The sequence below is a fragment of the Monopterus albus genome, unplaced genomic scaffold (genome assembly GCF_001952655.1).
Source record: "Monopterus albus unplaced genomic scaffold, M_albus_1.0 scaffold292.1, whole genome shotgun sequence".
Taxonomy (NCBI): domain Eukaryota; kingdom Metazoa; phylum Chordata; class Actinopteri; order Synbranchiformes; family Synbranchidae; genus Monopterus; species Monopterus albus.
Genome location: NW_018128172.1, coordinates 1,169,644 through 1,191,820, shown reverse-complemented (window position 1 = coordinate 1,191,820; position 22,177 = coordinate 1,169,644). Strand labels below are relative to the sequence as shown.

Below are 22,177 nucleotides of genomic sequence, written 5' to 3'. Positions count from 1 at the left end.
AACAGGAGGCTGTGGGCAGCAGAGGGTCATGGAGGGGGGGTGTAGCTGAGAGACACCACGTCCTGTCCCACTGTCACTGGGGTTATCAGACTGTGTGGTGAAAGTCTCAGATAATGGACCTTTACCTTTGACCAGCTGAGCCTGACACAGTGTCATGTCACTGCTCTACAGGGTAGAAATTTCTCCGTGCTTGGACCCAGGATGCTTTTTCAGCAGCACCGAGCACGAGCTGCCGCTGATCAAGTATATGGACAAAGTCCTGTCACTGCCCATCAACACCTTCACCGGGGCGACCCTGTGACCCAGCTGTGCAGCTGGATTCATCACTGTATCAACACTAATATGTGTGTTAGGAAGTGTTCAAAGTGCTTTGGTGTGTGTACTGCTACGCCCATAAGATCCTTTTATTTATTTTATAACCTTTGACAATATGGGTTCAAAATGGCCTTTCTGTGGTGGAATAAACACTCAGTTTATTAGGAACACTGAGCTACAACTGAGGCACTGAATGAGAAGATGTGTGCAAGCTCTGGACTGGTACATTGAATTCAGTTTATTCTTAATAAAAAGAAAAACAAAATAAACAAAATTACTGAGAAATTATTAATCTGCATGGGAACAGCATGATGTCTACACAGCAGAGGAATCAGCCACATGTGGTTTTATTTTTACGTGTGTAATATGTGACGGTAAGCCGTTCTGTACTTTCATTCCCAGTAATGGAAAGTAATTAAGTATATTTACTCAAGTAAATATAAGTTGTACTTTACCTGAGTACTTCCATGTCCTGTTACTTCATCCTGTGACTCCATGTCAGAGACAAACCGTGTGCTTTTTACTACACTACATGTACCTGATAACTTCAGGTCCAGAATCAGATGAATCAAACCAAACCCAGTAGAACCATCAGACTCTATTGATCCACATCAGTCAATATGATCCAATATCAGCGATGTATATTTTTATTACTTCAAGTATAATCTGATGATAACACTGTTCTACTTTAGCTTTTGAATGCAGTACTTTTACTTGTATGTTTACACTGTGGTATATAAACGTTTAGAGGATCTACGTACTTCCCAGAACCTTCCCTAGTATTAAAGTTCTGGCCACAGGAAAATTTGAAATGTTTCTTATCAACCAGGCATCACTGCATTTTTGTGTTTCTGACTAGTTTCACGTGATTTCCTGCGTGTTGGTTTGTGTTCGGGGGGGGGTTTAAACTGGCTCCCAGCGTCTCTGTGGCGCACAGAAGCATCCATACCATTAGAAGGCGCTGTAGTCATGGAAACAGCTCGAGGTGTGAACTCAGGTGCAGTCGAGCGCGTTCACCGTCCAGGCTGCAACAGGTGACCTAGGCGTTAGACACCGACGGGACCAAGACGTGGATGTGATCCGTACTCAGAGACGCGCCAAGAGCTCCGTGCGCACAGAAGTGAGAAAGTGAGTGTTACACGTAGCTTTTATCCGAGCAGTTTGACCTGACGTGGGCTAAAGCTCCACATGTTGACAACCTGTACAGGTGCATCGAGGTCTCTGGACTGCCCGTTTCTTCTGCTTCTTCCTGCTAATACAACTCGCCTGGTGTTACACGTGGTTACACGTGTGTGTCTGTCTGTCTGTGTGTGTGTGTGTGAGAGAAAGAGAGAGACGTGCCTTCTGCCGAGATGTTTGTTTGTCTGTTTCTGTAGCTGCTACGGAAACACTTCATCCATAACAACTTACCAAACAGTTTTATCCTGTTCAGGCAGGAGAAGCAGTGGGGGAAGAAGTACAGGGATCGTTTGCTTAAGTAAAAGTAGCAGTACTACAGTGTAAAAGTACTCTAAGTAAAGGTGCTAGATTCAAAGTGTGATTTAAGTAAAAGTACAAAAACATTAGCACCAGCTGTGTAGAAGTACCAAGAGTAGAAGTAGTTTTTGTGCAGAATGCTACGTTTTCCATTGATGTTTATCATGTTGTCATCACTGTCATGCTACATCCGGTAGAGGTGGAGCTAATTAAAGTACTTTATTTCCCCACAGTTAACTCCTATGATTATACTGGGTTTTGTGTAGTTAATTTTATTCTGAGAAATAACTAAAGTTATTGGATTAATGTAGTGAAGTCGACGTATGAAGTAGCAGAAAATGAAAATGCTTGAGTAAAGAACAGATACATCACAACTGTACTGGAGTAAACGTACTTGGTTACTATCCACTTCTGATGAGAAGAATAAACACCAGACCCGAGAGATTATAAAAACTAGGTCCTGGATTTAATTTCCTTGGAGTTTTGATCATACTTTTCTAAAACAAGAAAAGCAATTTAACACTTATCGGTGTAATCTCCAGTTCGTTGTCTGTTTTTATTGCTGTAGACCTGGGAGACAAATAGATTGCTGTGCCCAGTAGGTCCCACTCAGCAAAGTATCCCAGACAGAGACACTATGGGACCTACTGGGCACAGCAAAGTATCCCAGACAGAGACACTAAACAACACAAAGGGGTGAAAGTCACCACGGAGAGATGTACAGCAACCACAAGGAGACACACAACCGCTACAAAAACCTGCAAGCACTAGTAAAACGGCCTGAAAAAGACCTGGACACAAACGGCATGGCCGTGTGGCTGGTGGCACTCCTGCTGCTGTGGTAGGGGCTGGGAGCCGCTTACACATCTGTGCCCAGGGGCCTGCGGTGCCGTTAACCATCCTGTTCGTTTTATGATCGGGAACGAGAGCAGAAACAAGTAGTTTTTAGCAAAACTAGTGAAAACAGGCAAATAGGTCGCAGTGTCTGAAATGTGGTGTTTCACTGCTGTTCTTTCACATATATCAGTGTTAATATGGGTTTTACCTTCAGAGACATTGTGAGACGTCACTGTGGACTCTGGGGAGTGGCTTCACTGTTCTCTGACAGTTCATGGACTAGTGGACTAATAAAACTGATCTGCAGCTGAGCTGATGATGAAATAACTGTATCGATAGCTAATGAGGAGCGCTGGAGGACACTATTGATCCCTGTCCGTCTGTCTCTGTTTGTCTGTCTCAGTCTGAATCCCGCTGGTGGCTCCATGTCAGTCCCATCAGAAGCGACCGTGAGCTGCACAGGACTACGACCATGAGGAGGAACAAACAGATTGACATCACGCGTGCCCTCGCTCTGGCTGGCACCTTCAACTTCCTGTGCCGCTGTGCCCGAGCCTGCCTACTCCCCTTCCTCACGCTCTACTTCAGGCAGCTGGGCCTGACTCCTGCCATGACCGGCATCGTCATGGGCTCTAAGCACCTGATCTCGCTGGGGTGGAGCCCCGTGGTCAGCCTGCTCTCCAGGCACTACAACAAGAGGCGGCAGGTGATACATGGCTCTCTTGTGTGTTCGGCTGTGGCTGCTCTGGTTCTGCTGCTTATCCCGCCTGCAGGTGTGCAAACACAGGCCGCCACCTGTAACACATCTGATGTGAGTGTTGGTCCAAGCCAGAGTCTGGGCGGCGACCTGCTCACGAGTAGCGCTGGGACGCACCTACAGGCTCAGTCTGAGGGCACGTTTCCTGCAGAGACACTTCCTGGCAACACATCTGCCCCTGTTAAGATGAGCGACCTGTCACCTTCTCAGCACAGTGGTGATCATAAACGTGCTCCTCAGCTGCCACAGGGCAACATTTCTGTGGTGGTCAACAGTAGCCGTGGCGAAGAGCTCTGGGGTGAATCATACCACCGGCTCTTTGGCCACTGCAGTGAGCAGTGAGAGGACAAAGTTCATGCCAGAGGAGAAGAGCCGGTTTGACATCCTGGGCAGCCTGAAGGCCATGGACGCTCAGCACCGGCTCTTCTTCCTGGTCCTCCTCGTTGTCTTGGTGTGGGAGTTGGCGGCGGCGCCTCTGGATTGGGCAGCAGACGACGGCCTGTATGAATACCTCGACTACGCGGATGCTTCGGACCGCTATGACAGCACCGGGGTGTGGGGTTTACTGGGAGCGGCGTGTGGGGCGGGGGGAGCAGGGCTGCTGGTCAGCCAGCTGAGCTGCCTCACAACCAGTCAGACCCCCAGGACCGTGATGCATTTCTACTGCTACGCTGGGCTGACAGTTCTGACCCTTCCTGTGGCCACCATCCTCCCTCTCTACCTGAACAAGAAGCGAGAGCAGGCCAACGGGTTCTTGAAGGTGCGTGGCTCCCCCCACGCCCGGCTCTGCGCCATCACCACCCTGCTGGTTGGGGTCGTGGGCTCATCTGTGGACAACTTCCTCCTGTGGCAGATGCAGGATCACGGGAGTAGTGAGCTGCTCATGGGCTTGTCTGTAGCCTTGGCTGTGCTCTCCCAGGCCGCCTTCCCTCTGTTGGCCCGCAGAGTGTCCAGACTCCTGAGCCCAGGACGGGTGCTCACAGTGGGGGCTGCAAGTCTCGGCTTACAGTGCTTCTATTACTCCTTCCTGTGGGGGCCATGGGCCGTGCTGCCTGCTCAGGTGCTGAGTTGTTTCAGCAGTGGTGCCTTCTGGTGGGCGGTGAGGATCCAGTGTGAGGAGGTGGCCACGCCCGGGGCTGAGAGGAGTGTGAGGAGGGTCTACACTGTGCTCTCTCAACACCTGGGGAGCGGGCTGGGGAGCTTTGCAGGAGGCTTTATGGTGCAGTGGTTTGGGCTGACGTGGCTGTTCAGAGGTGCGGCCATGGCACTGATGGCGTGGTGCGTGTGCCTGCCTCTGCTGCAGCTGAGAGCCCCTCCCCAGCACAGGATCAATTATTCTCGTCTGTTAGCGGCTGACGCCAGTGATGCCAGCGACTCTGAGTCTGAACCGGAGAGAGACTGGCTGGATAAAGCAATGGAAGACGACAGACAGCGGGGCAGGAATAAAGCCCTGAGCCCCAGCATGTCCAAGGGTTTCCCTTATCGCTCTGCCAGTCTCACTTCCAGACACGGGCCATGGCCAAAATAACCGATTTCCTACCCTGACAGGTTTAATTAAGACCCAGGTGTTGACTTTAACTCTCATTACTGAAACATTTTCATGGAATTAAACACTGGAAACTGAGTCGGCTGAACCGACCGCCTGAGGCTCTGCCAGTGCACAGTCATTCTGTTACAAAGCAAACAAGGCAGCAGGATTGTGTGGGGGCAGATAAAGGACTCGGCCCCACCAGGTGAACACTGTGATCGTAAAACACTACAGCCTCTTACAAGGAGTGTAAACACAAGGCATGTGCACAAGGTGAGGCTCGACTGGACCGGCATCCTGGTGCACCACACACACCCACACAGTCGCTGACTGCGCTCCTCCACCCTGCGCGGTGGTGATAGAAAGGCGTATGTGAAACATTTGGAGGACGGCTGCGTTTGACCTGTGTTTCAAAGCTAAACATATTGTAGCTCGGAGGTTTGATGCTTCTCGAGTTGTATGAAGTTAGAAATGTTGCATGTGGGTTAAATAAACTGCAATTTTATGCAAGGACAACAAATGAATCCTGATATAAAAGACTCAATGTAATTTTCTTTTGTCTGAGCCTGTATGTTTTCAGACCAAAGTTCTGTGAAGAATAAAGGAATCAGTCTTGCAGCACAAACGTCTGCTGTGTGACGCCTGCCTCACTTCTCCTGAGCTTCTGTATGAATTAAATATTACCATTTAAGTTTATGTGACGTGCAGTCAGCAGCCAAAGCCTGCTTTAGATCCAAATCATGAAATCACTGAGAAATAATTACCATCAGTCTGTTCATTTACTGTGAGGCGTGTTCGTTTTATATTGAAAAGAGAAGACTAATAAGAAGATATATATTTCACACTGTGAAATTTATTATGCATTAACGTATCAAAATTAGCATGTGCACATGGAGCCTCACTGTTTAGGATAAAACAGGAAAGACTGACTTCAACTTAGTGGGTAACAATATTTGTATGAAAAGGTGCTACTAACCTATACTACTTTAATTCCTACATACACACTCACTTCTTCCTTTGTTTTCAACTAACTGCTCTATATTACGCATTGCTTTAGTTTCACTTAATTAAAACTGTTTTACCTGGGTGTGTGTGTGCATAACTGTTCTCCCTTTGAAGCTCTCTCATCTACGTCTAATCTATTTTAATAAACTTGGAGCCTTACCGTACCAAGACTCCTTTGGGTCCACCAGTCCAGAGGAACGATACGTAACTATGAGCTCCCTTAGCTACAGCCATAAATCTAATGAAATTCAGTAATTTAGTGGACAAGACTTATGATGTTGCATTAGTGTTTCAGTGACTCACACAGCAAATATTTGACCAGTGGTTCAGTGAACACATAGGGTGATATTCATAACTATATAAACATAACTGTGACATATAAGTATGTAAACTTATGTGTGCTATAAAATAAAACCATTCTTAAGTGCATAAAATACAAATCACCCTAACAAAACACGCTCTTCTTTTTGCAGTTTCACCTAAATGACATCAAATGTAGCATTTTTCCTCTTTACACCCTTTTGGCTGTGCTTTTAAAAAATGATTGATTACACTGATGGACCAACTGTTTTACAGGTGGGGAGACTTTGCTTCTGTTTTAAAAACAGCTGAATGACTAAGGTCCGGTCAGCAGACGCGTTCTTTATGTTGCATGCTGGTATTTTTGTGCCTTTTCCCTGAAGCAGTTTGTTACAGTGCCGCTCGGTGCTGGTGTCCCACAGCTGCACGATGCTTTGGGTCAGCGTGTCTTTAAATCTCCTCCTGTCACGTGATGTGCAGTGCTAACTGTGCACACACAGCTGGCAACTGATGCATGAGGAAGCGGCTCCTGGAGACAGATGTGGGATGTGCTCCCCGAACATCTGGCTGCAGGAGATCGAGTCTCCTCTGTTTGACTCGGGGGCCATGACACGTTCATGATGAAAGACGACTCGACCCTCCAGTGGGAGAAGTACTCGGATCTTTTACTTGTAGCAGAAGTAGCAATACCACAGTGTAGAAGTACTCTGCATTCAAAATGTTAAGTAAAAGTACAAATGTTTTCTCAGCAAACTCAAAGTCTGATGTTCATAAGTTGTAATTTATTTGCTGATTGGTTTTGTCTTATTAAAGTAGCTACATCTGGTAAATAGTGAAAGAGTCATTAAAGCACAAGTACCTGAAGTGTTCTGGACTAAATGAAGTTACTTTACACCACAGTCTGTTTTCAAAATAGTTTCTGAATTTTACAGTTGAATCTTTGAAACGTCCTTTTCTCAGTATTGTGTTAGGGTTTGTTTTTCAAATTTATCGTGGATATTTCATCTTATGTAGTTTTTTTTTGTTTTATCTTTGAATTAAAGGGTTTGGAGTTATTTGTAAACGCCATTTCAGAAGTTAAACATGTGTCAGACACTAATCTGATTCCATATGTTTTAGTTAGGAGTTGTTGTCATTGTTTCTCCACGGATTCAATGTCATTTTCCTCACCTTGCCACTTGCGTGTTGCTGTGTGTAATGGCCGGTGGGCGCCGGCAGGTGGCGCCCCGGCTACATCAGCCCCTCCAGGCCGAGCGCTCCAACAGTGCGGGACCTGCAGCAGCTGGTGGCGGGTTTTCACGCTCGCTGCACGAGCACAGGCGACTCCTTGGATCCATCCTTTTCAGGCTGCACAGTTCTGAGGCCGGCGGCGTTTAGACCCAGTATGGAGGCAGAGAGCGCGCGTCCGCGGCCCGGCGCCGTGGAGCGGACGCAGGAGGACGGAGCGACGGAGACATCAGGTGAGTTTAGACTCAGTTTTGTTTAAATTCATCTAAGCCCTTTTTGTTCATAAATGAATAGTCTCCATTTTGTTTTCAAAGAGCCCAAGGATTTAAACTACCCGACCTTTTTTTATTTCACCTAATTAATTTTCTTGCCTTAAAATGATTTCATTTTAAGACATTTAAGGAGGAAATAAAGATCATCCAGTCGATCGTGATCTGTAGTTACAGTAGGTTTCCTGAAAAGACCTGCAGAGACCTCAGAAACTATCAACTTCACTGTGTTGTGCTTTTAATTGTAAGTGGATAAAACTGACATTTTTGATCACACTCGATGAAACAATGACAACGTGAAAATGTTTTTGGAAAAACTGAAGCCTTTCATCTCTAAAAGTCTCCAGAACCTCAGCTGTATCTGTCTGACATGAGTGTGGACCCTGACTGGAGTCCACCTGTGGCAAACTGGTCTGACTGGACACACTGTAGAAAGACACACACCTGTGTGTGTGTGTGTGTGTGTATAAGGTCTCACAGTTCACCCTGCAGGACCCATGAAGTCCAGGGGCTCTCTGTGGGGGGGGGCTTCCCAGCAGCAGGGACAGGGAGAACGGTCAGAACTGAGGGAAGGTTGAACGCAGTCAAACACGAAGAGGCCCTGGAAGAAAACCTGAGACTGGGGCGGCGGTTCACCTTTCAGCACCACAGTGACCTGAAGCAGCCCAGACACTGCAGCAGCTTCAGAACCAGTCTCTGAGGGGACCAGCCCAAGTCCAGACCTAACCCCTAGAGAACATCTGAGGAGAGACCTGAAGAGTTCACACACACTTCCCATCCAGTCTGACAAAGCCTGAGAGGATCTGCAGGAAGAACGGGATCGACTGGCCAAATCCAGGTGTGCACAGCTGGCAGAGACTCAGCCAAGAAGCCTGGAGCTGCTGCTACAGATCCATGTGGGGGTTGCGTGTTAGTGCAGTTATCCTCAGCGACTCAGTGTCTTTTCACACAGGGTCAGGTAATTAAAAACCAATCCGAGCTCTGCTGCATGACTCATCGCTCCCAGTGAGGAGTGGGAGGCTGCAGGCGGGGGCGCGTGCACAGAGCTGCACTCACGTCACGGTGGCACAGAGAGATGTTTGGAGAGACATGTTTGGCCTCATGGGCGGAGCATGAGACAACAGGGGCACAGATATATAGACGCCCCCCCCCCCTTGACCGCACACAAATCCAGTGCAGGCTACGTGCAGCCATCTTGTAGTTATGTTTATAAATTTAGTCATGGTACAAATCATGTGTTAGGTTTTATAACAACTGTTTCTGTTTTATGTTTCTTGTCTTTGTTGTGGTTGTTTTTGTTTTAACACCTCAAACAGGGAATGTGGCCCCTTTGGGCCCCCTTTAGCCCCTGTGCCCAATGGGCCCGCTCACTGATCCATCCACACTCAGTTTTAATATGTTGTCTTGTATTATTTATTAAAATATTCAGTTATATCTGGGACTCACTCGATACCCTTTGACTACATCTTGTTGGTGTCAGAGCTTCGTACGGTCGAGCTTCAGGTCTTTGAATCTAAAAAGAGACTTCTCCTAATACCCTTGTCAGACCCTAATAGACCCGGGGGCAACTGTGGTTCAGTGGGTAGAGCAGCCATCTCCCAACCAGAGGGTTGGAGGTTTGAATCTCGGTGCCTGCAGTCCACATGTCGAAGTGTCCTTGGGCAAGACACTGACCCCCCAAGTTGCCCCTGATGGTTAGAGTCATCGGTGTGAATTGGCGCCACAGATGGCTGCCTTGGTTTTATACCAGAAACAAATTCCTTGTGTGTAACATACTTGGCCAATAAAGGTGATTATTATTATTATCCTAATAAACGTGTTCTGGTCACGGTTCTCTTTCAGCAGATGGTGGTGTTTCGATGGCTGACTCCACAGTTACGGTCGAGGACATCGAAGGAGAGCTGTTGAGAATCGAGCGGATACGAGATGTCCTTGTCCGGAGAGAGTCCGAGCTGAGATACATGTAAGATCTGCTTCTTCGGCGCCACCACAAATGGGTTGCACCACATAAACTAATTCATAGCCCTCCTGAGTAACAATCATTGGTGCAAACACATTTTAGATCACAGATGGAATCTTCTAGATAGAAGAACAATGAATTATTGAAATGCTTGTATTTAGGGCAGCTGAGCTATGGAGCACAGATGCCTGGTGGACAAGGAGCTTTGTCCGTCTCCCTGTGTCCTCCTCCGGCTCCCTTTGTGATTTTCTCCAGATACCTGATATTTACTCTGATGAATTCCTGTGTGACTTACTGAGGAATCCTGGTGGCAGACAGTGCATGACTGCGTGTACATGTTGGCAGGACTGCATGAACGACATTTCTATTCCTTTTCCCAGTCCCTTCTGTATTTTTGCAACCTCTTTCTTGTTTTTCACTGGCAGACTAGGCCGGCAGGTCTCCACCTTTAAAGTCCTGCGCCGCCTTTCATTAGCCACCTAGCATGGTGATGACCATTATTTGGGAGCAACTGTTAACCAATTACCTTTTGTGTTGAATTAATATGATTTTAATTTGGGAGCAACTGGAGCTTTGTGTCATATCAGCAGTAACCAAAAGGTTCTACTGGACTGACATGTTTACTGTTAGCCAGGTAACGCTAGCTTCAGACTGGAGCCTGCTTCTTGTGCAGTTTGTCCCAACCAGGCATCTGTAGTTCATGTTGTAGCTTCAGGAAACAGGACGCGATGGGAGGGGCATAGAGCGGTTTATGGTGTCGCTTTGTTTTGAATCTCACTGGAGCCTCAAGACTGAGAAGACATTAAGCAGAAGAGCTTTAAGCTTTAATGGTGCAACCAGATTTAAGTCACGTAGCTTGTAGTTACTAAGAACAGAAAGGACTTTTTCAAATTGAGTGATGCATTCAGTTAAAGCTGGTCCACCTCCATCCTGCTGTACTGGGATCTGAATGGTCCCGATACTGTCTGGGGAGTCTCAGGAGGACGAGCTGATGTGCCACAGCTGTCGGCCGCAGCACTGGGAGCAGCCATGTGCACGATGGCAGCAAGAGTGTGAACAAAAGAACAACAACACACACAGAGAGAGAGTCGTCCTCTCTCTTTGTTTTAATGATTTTCTGTTGGGACCTCCGTCGGTGTTTTGACACAGAGGAGGGAGATGGTACGACGAGTCAGGGAAGCAGAGCTTAATGACTTCTGTTCTGAGATTTGTTTTTCTCTGTGCACCTTCACAGTTACAAGTCTGAGGAGGGTTGTGGTTCATGAAGACATTAGTTTCACGTTTCCACATCTGTGTTAAGAGGGTGGAAACTGAAGCACAGCCCTACTGCTCATAGAGTTCTTAGTTTTAATCTAAAAGTATTTTCTTTTTTGCATCAGGTTTCTGCTCTGCACTTGTCCTTGTGTCAATAAAGCTGAACCTGATTTCTAACCATCTCTGAGGTTTTTCATAAGTACAAATCCTTATGACTAAAGTCCTTTTTGATATTATGATTATATGGGAATCCTCCTTTCTCAGCCTTTTTAACCACCATTTCATTTGTGCAGACTTTTTATTTAGATGTTCATCAGTTAACATTGACATGTTGCTAATTAAGGACTCCAGGCTGTTTTGCACGATAGCTTATCATCCAGAAATGTCTGCTGCTGGAGTGAAGCCTGTTTAATTACACCAGCAGCTCAGAGTGCGTTTCTGTCGGTCATTTCTCTTTTTGCCGCCGCTCTAATAGCAGCCCACACAGGTTGTCTGACGGTGAAATGAGATGGAGGCTGGTGGTGCAGTGTTAGTGTGACAGCCCGGTGTTTCTCTGACTGTCATGTAGTTTCATGCTGTTTTAAATGACCTTAGGAAGGAAGCAATGTGTTTTTAACACCCCACTATGACCTCAGGTTAAGTTTAACCATATTTCTGACACTGGCATCTGTTGATTTCCTGCAGAGCATCTGTTCAGTCTTTTGTGGTTGTTTTGCCCTCAGGATGGACGACATCCAGCTCTGCAAAGAAATCACACAGCTGAAGAAGGAGCTGCAGAAATTCATCTCAATTCCAGGTGAATTAAAAAACGTTCGCTGCCTCACTGTGCAGTGTTTTGGTAAAGCTGACAGTTTGTTTAGGATGTGACACACACTGCTTGCTCTGTGGTCAGTGACAAGTCGGAGCAGCCACATGTTCTGTGACGAGGACCCAAGGGGATGGAACACGTGTTGTGAATGTGGTTTGTTAAAGGAAACCATCCGACTCCAGACAACACATCCGGTCTCTCAAGGAAATATTCAGAGTAACACTCACCCTCCTGGTCATCGGATGCTTAGCCACACCAGCAGCGCACCTTTACTTCAGCTGCGTTAGTCCCCGATATAAGTGCGTACATGACACATGCGTTTCTGCTGCTGCTGCCTTGTTACAACAGGCTTCAGTTCAGACAGTAGAAAACACCAGACAATTTAACCACATGTATCATATGTAAATACCTTCCTGGCATTTGTAATAAACCAAACAGCTGGAGACTGAGTTCTGATGATGTTAACTGTGGACAAACCTCCTCAGATGCCAGTCGAAGGTGGTGGCCTCCTGAGCCAAAGTGGTGTTCATCAGGTTTGTGTTGTTGTGTTGTGGCTGGTCCAGAGCAGACACGCTGTGAAGGCAGACAGCAAAACAAAAACAGGCAAACAGGTGTGGTGTCAACATCGCTGACACGATAACGGCACGAAGTTAATCCTCTTTTAAATACCTGCACCATAACCCTCAGCTGGTGGAGCTGGTGTCGACTGTCCTGTATTTTCTGTCGTCCCTGTCGTGTGGCAGACAAAGACAAAGTGCGAGGGGAGTGGGAGAGAGAAGAGCAGCTGCTGCTCCAGATCAACAAGCTGGTGGAGACCAGAGGCTTCCTGGTGGATGACCTGGAGCTGGAGCGGCTGAGGTAAAGACACACAGGACGTTTTATTTATATAGCACCTTTCTAAACCCAGGTTACACAGTGCTTCACAGTAAAATCATAAAAGGTCAACAAGAACAGCAACACAAACAGCAGTATAAAGACAAAACGGAGACGAACTGTTGAGATAAACACATTGGTGGGTGATTCATCTTTGTCCACTTCTGTGCAGTACTCCTGACATGAACACATATGATCAGCTGCTTTGTAACAGAGTTGTATTAGTCACACATGTGAATTGGCTTCGTGGATTTTGGCTCAAACAAATACAAATGTATGTCATTTTAATGAAAGCCCTAGTGATACTGACCAGGACGCATTAACTTCAGTTGTTTGTGTCTCGCTTGTTCTGTGCGTCCTGTCTATACTGGACATTCACTGATAGACAGCTGAGTAACAGACTGTTCTTAGAGGGCCTGTAAGGCCAAGAGGCCATCTTCATTATTCACTGTGAGACTGAAACAAGGAGGGGTCCCATCTTGCGTAGCAGATTAAACCCCTCTCCTGCCGCCTGGAGTCCAGGCTTTTATCAAACACACCCCAGCTGTTGAACAAGGTGCTACAAAAGCACAGTGCTTCACAGATAGAAACCAGGAAGCTTTCTCCTCCACAGGGAAATAGAGGAGGACCGAGAAATGGCCGCCTTCTTACAGTTCAAACCTCCCAAAGCACCGGCTGCAGGAGGTGAGTGTGTCTCTCTGGTCACCACTTCTCGTGACACCTGTGTGTAAGAGCATGAACATTTTTCTTGTCTACCACTGCACCAGACCTTTAAGTGAAAACATCACGTCTCCTTCTCAATCAGGTGCTTTACAAGATCAGAAGGCGGCGTCCGGATCACAGCAGGCATCGGTGCCGCTTCTCACTAAAACTGGACTTGCGCTGCTGAAAGACTGCTGCAGCTTCACCTGCTCCATCATGTAACACTGGAGTCTATCTGTGTCTAGTATTTGTTACATAGTCTGTCCATACATCATCTAGACCGCTTATCGTGGCCAGGGTCACATGGAGCCAACCCCAGCAGACACTGGCTGAGAGGAGGGGTCCACCCTGGACCGGTCGCCAGTCTGTCACAGGGCTGACACGTAAACAACACAACGCTGGACGGTTCACTGGTTACACAATGCTGCAATTTTGTCTTAACTGGGTTTTTTTCTGTTTTTTAGCTGATTTTAATGTTAATACTTTCAATTAACAACATTTGTGTTTGAGATGTGCTCAACAAATAAAGCTGCTTTGCTTTTTTTCCTTCAGTGTCTACAAACATACCGTGTTTACGTGGAGCAGTTGTTTCACACTTGTAGAAGAAACGGTCTGATTTCTACCAAGTGACTTTTGTAAAAACTTGGATAAAGCCATTAATATTTTATGTTTAATGGGGAAATTACGTGATATCCTCCAAGCCAAACATTCATTTGTTTTACTTTGAAATACTTTTTTTAATTCACTGAAGATGATGAAAAAATAAGACAAAGTTGTACTGACGATCACAAATGAAAATATTCACAGGTAGAATGTATAGTGTAGGCTGTTTATCCTTTTCTTTATTCTCAGTTATTTTTAGTTTATATACTCTGATAAAAACAAAAACTAACCCCCGTTTAGTTTTGTTTGTTACCTTTATTCCTATATTTCACTAGTTCTGCTCCTTGATGTTTGTACACGAAAACAATATTGTCCATAAACTAGTTTCAGAAGCCTTCAGCGGTCCGTGCAGAACCGAAACCAGCCACCAAGCGGCGCTGTTCTATTTTGCATAGGTTTCGCCCCTCAGCACTGTCGCTATTGGGTTTATCCCTCGCGCATGCGTGTTACAAGACTGTACGGTGCGCGAGCTGACGACACGCTGCGTCCCCTTTAAACCCTGACGCAGCTCCGACACGGCTCCACTTTGTCGTGTCCGCTGCGACATCCTGCGGGAGCGAGCGGCTCTCGGTGGCGCATACGGCTCACGTCGGTGCTCTGCTGGCTCCTCTCCGCCATCAACATGGAGTTTTTAATGGGGAACCCGTTCAGCACGCCGGTGGGACAGCGGATCGGTGAGCTGCCTTAGAACAAGCCGCGACATGACACGCCAGTGTCGGCAGCAGACGGCCGAGCGGGCTGCGCCGCCCTCAGACCCCGCGCGCTGCTGACTGTAGCTGTCCAGACGTTCGCCAGCGCAACACATGAAAAAGCTGCATTCAAAGTTAATTTGACAAAGGGTGGCGGAAGAGCTTGTGTTCGACTGACAGGTGGCTAACCAATGACGTGTAGAGGCGGGAGCAAGAGGCTGGGATGCTCACACTGATTGGTTGTTGATGCGTCTGTTTACCCTGGCCACACCCTCCTGACCCACATTCGATTTGTATCTCGCTGTGGTTGCGAATGTGTTTTTATTGACTGAAGGAGATTAAGATATGCAGAGAAGCATTTTTCATTATAAAGTAGATATTTATTTACACATTGATAAAATTCTAATTCAATTCTAGTAAACAACATTATTGACAAAAGGGTTCAAATAACAGCCATGGAGTGACATTACATTTACTCAAGTACTGTAGGTTTCATCATTTTGTCATATGGTATATTTCTACTTTACTACAGTTAGAAGGAAGTATTGTACTTTTTACTGCACTACATGTACGTCACGCTAATTATCTTTAGCTCTTTGCACATGCAAATACATAATTCAGTTATTTTTATTGTTATTTATTATTATTCTTTTCTTTTCCTCAAACAACACAGATCATGAGGTTACAGTTAGGACAGTTATTATTTGATATGTATTAAGCATTGGTTTATTACAAAACCATTTTTTTAATATTCATTAAAAAAACAGGCTATTTGATAAATTTGCAAGTAAAAATGTTATTACTACATCTTCCAAGTCACATATTGGTAGAGCAGTTGTCTTCTCATTGTAAGGTCGCTGATTTGATTCCCTGGAGGGCAGCGCCTTGCAGGACAGTACTGCCATCGGTGTGTGAGTGTGTAGATTTACCTGTTTCCCAATTACAGAACTAATAAAGGTATTATTATTATTATAAAACACAAGACTTTTCAAAGCTAAATTACAAAATGCTTTATATGGTTTACAGTCACTTCACAGCAAGAAGGTTCTGGGTCCGAGTCCCGGCCGACTCGGGGCCTCTCTGTGTGGAGTCTGCATGTTCTCCCTGTGTGGGTTCTCTCCGGGTGCTCCAGCTTCCTCCCACAGTCCAAAGACATGCAGCTCAGGTTGACTGGTGACTCTAAATTGCCCGTAGGAGTGAGTGTGGTTGTTTGTCTCTTAGTATCAGCCCTGTGACAGACTGGAGACCTGTCCAGGGTGGACCCCGCCTCTCGCCCAGTGTCTGCTGGGATTGGCTCCAGGCCCCTGTGACCCTATTCAGGAATAAGCGGTATAGATGATGGATGGACTATTATTATTATTACACTTTGACAGCGGTAACAAAGTTGAAATGTCAGCATACTGAAAACACAGTCTGCTGCAGGTTTCATACTATGTACGTGCATTAGGAAGAGTAAAGGTCCTAAGATCGATCCCTGTGGAATACCACGTCATAAAATACATAGCACTGTAATGACTGTGTGTTATGTGTAAGAAGAAACGATTCCCACAATAAGTAAGTAGCTTCACATTTGTACTTGTTTGTCACAGAGCGTGCGACCAGCTCCAGTCTGCCATCAGAGGACTGGGCCCTCAACATGGAAGTCTGCGACATGATCAACAGCTCAGAGGAAGGGTATGTGTTCTCTTTGCAGAGGTTGCCTCTAAGTGGGGCTCCATCCAAATATAGTGTGAATTTTAACAGCAAAACAATAAAAGAAAATGCAAAGTAATTCCTGTTTCTATCTACTGTCATTACATGGATATTAGGAGTTGAGCAAACCAGAAGCAGAAGAAGAAGATACAACACAATGATGTCATTAAAAAACTGATCCAGTCACACTGTGAAAAATAAAAAGTAGTAAACCTGATGGAAAAGTGGCATTTCTGTGTTAACGTGAGGAAGGTCACAGCTTCCTCCTCACTCCACACATCTGCGTTGTTCAGCTCTTCATTGATGTTTAAGTCACATGATTCATGTTGGTCAGGATTCATTCACTGAGCCAGTTTCTCTTAGCGAGGCATCAGCAGTTCCACCTCAGTCAAACGGTTTTGCAATATTACAGTTTTTTTTTACTTGCCAGTTTTTCTACTCATCTTTTTGTAACGCAGAAGTTAAAAAAATACTAATAAACCCTGGTGGAGGCAGACCCACCTTCTGACCGTAGAAAGTTCTGTGGTTACAGACCCAAAGATGCAGTCAGAGCCATCAGGAAGAGGATTGCGGGGAACAAGAACTTCAAGGAGGTTATGCTGGCACTGACTGTGAGTGGGATCCTCTTGACTCTGTTCCAGCTCTTGACAGGTGTAATCGTACGTGATATGAGGTTGTTGTGTCCTTGTGATGTCAGGTCCTGGAGACGTGCGTGAAGAACTGTGGCTACAGGTTTCACATCGTGGTGACAACACGGGAATTTATAGAAGGGGTTCTAGTGCAGTCCATCATCCCGAGGAACAACCCCCCAATGGTCCTGCATGACAGGGTGCTCAGCATCATACAGGTGAGGCATGAGGTGTGGCTGGGTGTTGATGTAATCAAGCTTTGCTCAGCTGTCTTGAAGTAATTTGTGGTTTTCTTGTGTCAAGGCGTGGGCCGATGCATTCCGCAGCTCGCCCGACCTGACGGGGGTTGTGGCGGTGTATGAGGACCTGCGAAGGAAAGGACTGGAGTTCCCCATGACAGAACTGCACGGTTACTCACCTGTGCAAGCCCCAAAAAAGGTGCAAACATGACTGGGTGCGCTTTGTTTCACTGCTGGTAGCTGGGTGCTCACCTGTCACTGCTGGTCTTTCTCTTGTGGGTCCTTTCTGTGCCTTTGCCTGCCAGACTGTGCCAGGGAATGGCCCTGCTGTCACCACTCTACCTGCTGTACGCCTTCCTTCCAAACCTCCTCTCATCTCACCCCAGACCTCTGAGCTAAAACTGGCCCTAGAGGGAACCGGTGCCTTGACTCCCAGCCAGGTGAAGGGCCTTGCTGCATTTCACAGGGATATTTTAGTCTTTAAATTGCACGTTGGCTGAAACACTGTCTCACACCCCGGGTCCTCCTGATGTTTATGATTCATTCCTGCCTGTTGCAGTAGCTGTGTTTATTCAGGAAATGCTACTGACTTCCAGGTGAAAATGCTGAAGACAGAGCTGGGCGTGGTGCGAAGCAACCTGACCGTGATGTCAGACATGATGACTCAGCTGGATCCTGCCACGGTAAAACAAGCAGACTTGGAGCTGTTGGAGGTAAAACAACACGACAGTGATGTGACGTTTTCTCTGCTCTGGCTGCTGCTAGAAAATCATTTCTGTCCATTCATCGTGCTTTACCCTTAACTGATCTCGTACTATATACGTTTTTGTGTGGCATCTGGCCCCTCACCCCCCCACCCACACATTCTTTGTCTGATTGTGTCATTAGCAGTTATACACAGTTTGTAAGGAAATGCAGGGCAGGATAGTGAGGATCGTCCCCAGACTCAGTGAGGAGAAGCTGATCGAGGAACTACTGGCCGCAAACGATGAGATGAACACCACCTTCACTCGCTACCACAGGTTAGATACGTTCTTATTAACATACGACCTTATTATTACCAGAATAAGAGTGTTGTAGGTCTCTGTGATAATGATTTAGTTGTGTTGTTTTCAGGTTTGAGAGACAAGTAACCAGTGGTCCCAATGCAGCACAGAAGGTAAAGAGCAGGGGTTTGATGTTGTTGTTTGGTGGTGGTGGTTGCACTGTGTGCTTCCAGAACATTGCTCTTTGTTTCTCAGAGCCACAGATACGTCAACCTACCAGACCTCGATCTCACAGCTGAGTCTCTCGGCCCATCAGCTGCCAGTGACGGCTCACTCAGCCAATCAAAAGCTGACGCTTTGTCCAGTCAGTTGGCAAAACTCAGTAAGTACACAGCAACTGTTTTTACTGTTCATGTGTACTTCTTTAATACATGAAGTGTGTAATTGCTGTGCACAAGCCTTCATACATGCTGCACATGTACAGCATGTGCACACTGTGCCATGTCACCTTCATGTACTGTGGCCTTTTTAATATATTTGTGGGGGAGTACTGTACATCGACGCCTTATTCTAAAACAGCTGGATGTAAGGAAGCAGACGCTCAAATAGAACAAGCTAATGCTGGTTCATTCTTCAGCTGTTTAAAGAAAACTGGTCTAATGATATTAGGAATAAATTTACAGCAGCTGGTTTAATCTGAGTTTTGGACTGAGAATTATGTGAAACTGAATCTGCCTAGGAAATGATCTCTAACCATGTTGTATTGTACCGTTCCAGTGATGTTGGCACTGAAGAACAGGCTCCACTTTGCAGGTTGTTAAGTAAAACTAAAAAGGATGACCTAATGGAAGATGCTGAAATAATGAGTCGTTTTGCTTCGGATGGTCTTTAAGACAAATGTTTGATATCACTGAGTTTTTGTTGTTTTGCCTCTGGAACACAGAAGTCGATGTTTATACTTCATATCTTTGTGCGTCATGTAAATGAGTCCACATTAATGATATGAGATGAAAATTAAAAAAAAAATCACTGGGTTACTTCTTGCTGTTCTTCTTACAGGTACAAGTGAACCAGATGACGCTTTATCACAGAAAATAAACATCTCATCTCAACAAAGGCCAAGGTAGAGAAAGATAACTCGTGGCTTTATAAGACGGGGCTGTGGTGCTACATCGCACACACAGCACGTTGGGAACCACTAAAGTGTCATAAACTGTGTTTTCTTGTCACATCACAGTGTTACAGATCAGTCCTGTGGCTCCTGGGCTGAACTTTAATACTGACTTATTCCCCCTGAGTCCTTGTCAAGATATTTCACTGAATATTAGCTACATGGCAGCTGACCAGTACAAACCCTGTGTTGCAGCGGGCACAGTGACGTGGACGTCCTGGCTGGAGCGCGGGACAGCAGACCCAACAGCACTGGAACGGTGAGCGGAGATTTGTTGCTCAGGTTTTTGCACAGTTGAACAGGTTTAGTCACGAGATTCATCGAGCGGTCGCAGCACAGTTCGGTGGTTCGATACAGTTCTGGCTTTTGAAATGAAAGCTCACTGTGTCATTTGCCTCACTTTTCGGTGCAGTCCGATTGCGAGCATAGAGGTAGTTATGAGTTTGTAAACAGTGGCAGTTGAGAGGAGGGTGAGAGTTACAGTCAGTGAGCTCCTAGTCCAGAGCTGTTGGATGTGTTTGTTGCTTTTCCTCAGTAACTGTTTTCCTCTTAATGAACTCTCTATGTGAAGGACGCCAGTGCTGCCTCCACCCGCAGCTCCTCACCACAGTTAGACTGGATGATTAAAAGGGGAATGGTGGGTCCAGCATGTGTCCAGCCCCCCCGTCTCTTGTTTTTTTTTTTTTTCTCATGAGGTTGCAGTTTGCTTTGCCGTGATCTGCATCACTTTCTGGGCTCTGTGAGAACAACACAGTGGTGTGCATGCTTCTGTATGTGCTGAAGTCAGAAAGATATTTTTGGAGCTGTCATCAGTGCCTACGCCCAACACGGAGCATGACAGTGTTGGGTTTGGCCCATCCGGGTACACAGCATTGTTGTCATACCTCTTGGTTTGCTGCTTTGCTTAACAACATATTGTGCTTCGTTTGTGGAGTGTGATCGTTTGGTCCGTTGCACCTTCCTAGAGTTTTACCAGTGGCTCATATGTTACTGCGCTGACCATCCTGGTGCTTTCTCTCCTAGATTCCTGTCACCCAGTCGAACGTGATGGATGATATTGAGAAGTGGCTGGCGCTGGATGATGACGTAAGTGGCCGGATTAAATTGACCCTACATAAGTAATGAAATATCTAAATGAAATAAAATAAGGTTCAGAAACTCACATTTCCTTCAGGATGGTTGTTGTCACTTTCATTTTACCGTAGCTTTTCATCTAGCACCATCCTCTGGTCACAAATTGAATTTCTCCAGTACTTTGCTTCAGTCTCAGCTGTAGCGTGTGTTTGTCAAGCCATGTCACCTTGGTCTTGGTAGGTTTGGTTTGGTCTGTACTGAACCCTGATTCTGTTTGTGCAAAGATCACTGCAACAGCAGCAAACTAGTGCATGCAACAGAAAGGCTGCTCTTTGTTTTCAGCTCGTCTGTGAAGGAAGACGTGTCCAAGAGTTAACATTTTCACCACAAGACTCCAGTGAACCAAATTAACTTTAGTCCAGAGAATGTGTCCAGACACGTCAGTAGTCTTCAGTTGATTTGTTGACCTTGTTTTATTGGTTTGGGCTTGTTGATTATTAGGCTGCTCAGCCACAGTTCTGTGATGCTGTACCAGGACATTTGCATGAAAACCTCCAGACATATCCACACAAAACCAAACACCTGAACCAGTGAGAAGAGTTTGATGCCAGAGATAAAAATCTTTGTGTGTAGTTGTGTATATGAATGTTATGTAAAACAAAATGTCTTTTGTGTATGTGGCGCAGTATGACGACTTCGAGGACTCGGAGGGTGTGACCAGCAAAGGTGAGAGCTCTGACACTTTATTTTTAAGAAATGAGCAGCTCTTAACATTCAGTGTTGGGCGTTCACGTCCACCGGCGGCATGAGGCCTGGTCCCACTGCCCGGTAGTTGTTATAATGCAAGTCTGCACCGCCGTAGCTTAAACACTGTTAAATGGCAAAAGATTTTTTTGTTTAAGTGCCTCGACGTGAAGCTTTGATCATATTTTTCAGCTCAGGTTTTACATAAGTTAGTGATCCAGTTTTTCCACCCAGCAGTCTCATTTCTCAGCTGAACAGTTGTGTGTGAGCAGTAGGTGGAACCAGAGGCTCTAGTACAGGTGACAGGACTCTTTGCAGACCTGTTCAGCACAGAAACCCTGCAGGCTCTGCTCCAGAATGACTCGCGTCATATCATAACTTGAACAGAATAAACTGAGGTTAATCTGGTACCACAAGGACTAACTGTTCTAAACATGAACACAGTCCACAGAACCAAAGCTTTAGCTTCTAAAAAGCTTAATTGGATATTTTCTCCTTTATTGACTTTAACACCAAACCACTTTCCCACTGTCTTGTGCATGATTCCCTTTCTGTTACTTCACCCCATCATTTTACCCGTAGACCTTCAGATGACAGATACAGTGACATCTAACCCAGCTTGGCCTTCTCTGCAGAGTTTGACAGGTTCTTGGCAGAAAGAGCGAAAGCAGCTGAGCGGCTGCCATCACTGAGCGCTTCCTCGCAGGACGCCAACCACTCCGCATCTTAAAGCTATGCTAAACCAACCGAGCTAACATGAAGCTCTGGAGATTTCTGTTTGATGACTGGCTGAGCGGCACGTCTGACAGGGAACTACAGCCCATACTTGAGGAAGGACGTCATGCCTGTGCTGCTGTGTACTGCGAGGCAAATTTGTTTATCTGATGTTGTTTGATGAAGGTCAGAAGTTTTTACAGGACATTGTTTTATGAGGGTTTGTCTGTGTGTTGCAAACATTTGCACATTTTCTATTCTTACA

General features: G+C 46.0%; 4 protein-coding genes across 7 annotated transcripts in view; all 4 read left to right on the top strand.

Annotated features, from left to right (window-relative positions):
- pik3r6b (phosphoinositide-3-kinase, regulatory subunit 6b) overlaps nucleotides 1-301 on the top strand; it is a 10,845-nt gene extending 10,544 nt beyond the window's left edge. Inside the window, exon 19 of the mRNA XM_020623086.1 lies at nucleotides 172-301. Within this exon, the coding sequence (XP_020478742.1) occupies nucleotides 172-301 (130 nt within the window). The remainder of the gene's footprint in view (nucleotides 1-171) is intronic.
- Nucleotides 302-1,250: 949 nt separating this feature from the next.
- Nucleotides 1,251-5,536, top strand: mfsd6l (major facilitator superfamily domain containing 6-like). The gene is given in 3 exon segments (XM_020623143.1): nucleotides 1,251-1,443; nucleotides 3,032-3,673; nucleotides 3,675-5,536. Coding segments are annotated over 2 exon segments (1,812 nt in total). The 5' UTR covers nucleotides 1,251-1,443; nucleotides 3,032-3,100; the 3' UTR covers nucleotides 4,914-5,536.
- A 1,192-nt stretch (nucleotides 5,537-6,728) lies between these two features.
- LOC109973466 (uncharacterized protein C16orf45 homolog) lies at nucleotides 6,729-13,823 on the top strand. Its single transcript, XM_020623085.1, has 7 exons — nucleotides 6,729-6,808; nucleotides 7,437-7,678; nucleotides 9,557-9,677; nucleotides 11,651-11,724; nucleotides 12,480-12,594; nucleotides 13,223-13,293; nucleotides 13,415-13,823. Exons 1-7 carry the CDS (start codon nucleotides 6,729-6,731, stop codon nucleotides 13,531-13,533), a joined length of 822 nt encoding a protein of 273 aa, XP_020478741.1. The 3' UTR covers nucleotides 13,534-13,823.
- Nucleotides 13,824-14,566: 743 nt separating this feature from the next.
- On the top strand, nucleotides 14,567-22,171 carry tom1 (target of myb1 membrane trafficking protein). 4 transcript variants are annotated; one of them, XM_020623126.1, is made up of 16 exons: nucleotides 14,567-14,648; nucleotides 16,253-16,337; nucleotides 16,888-16,966; nucleotides 17,053-17,202; nucleotides 17,288-17,422; nucleotides 17,529-17,663; nucleotides 17,820-17,936; nucleotides 18,115-18,245; nucleotides 18,340-18,382; nucleotides 18,465-18,591; nucleotides 19,269-19,332; nucleotides 19,576-19,639; nucleotides 19,952-20,017; nucleotides 20,404-20,466; nucleotides 21,141-21,180; nucleotides 21,834-22,171. In XM_020623126.1, exons 1-16 carry the CDS (start codon nucleotides 14,597-14,599, stop codon nucleotides 21,926-21,928), a joined length of 1,446 nt encoding a protein of 481 aa, XP_020478782.1. In that variant the 5' UTR covers nucleotides 14,567-14,596; the 3' UTR covers nucleotides 21,929-22,171. The 4 variants fall into 4 exon arrangements, with proteins under 4 accessions (XP_020478782.1, XP_020478781.1, XP_020478784.1 ...); XM_020623125.1 differs by having other exon boundaries at nucleotides 18,112-18,245; XM_020623128.1 differs by lacking the exon at nucleotides 17,529-17,663 and having other exon boundaries at nucleotides 18,112-18,245.
- Nucleotides 22,172-22,177: the final 6 nt, after the last annotated feature.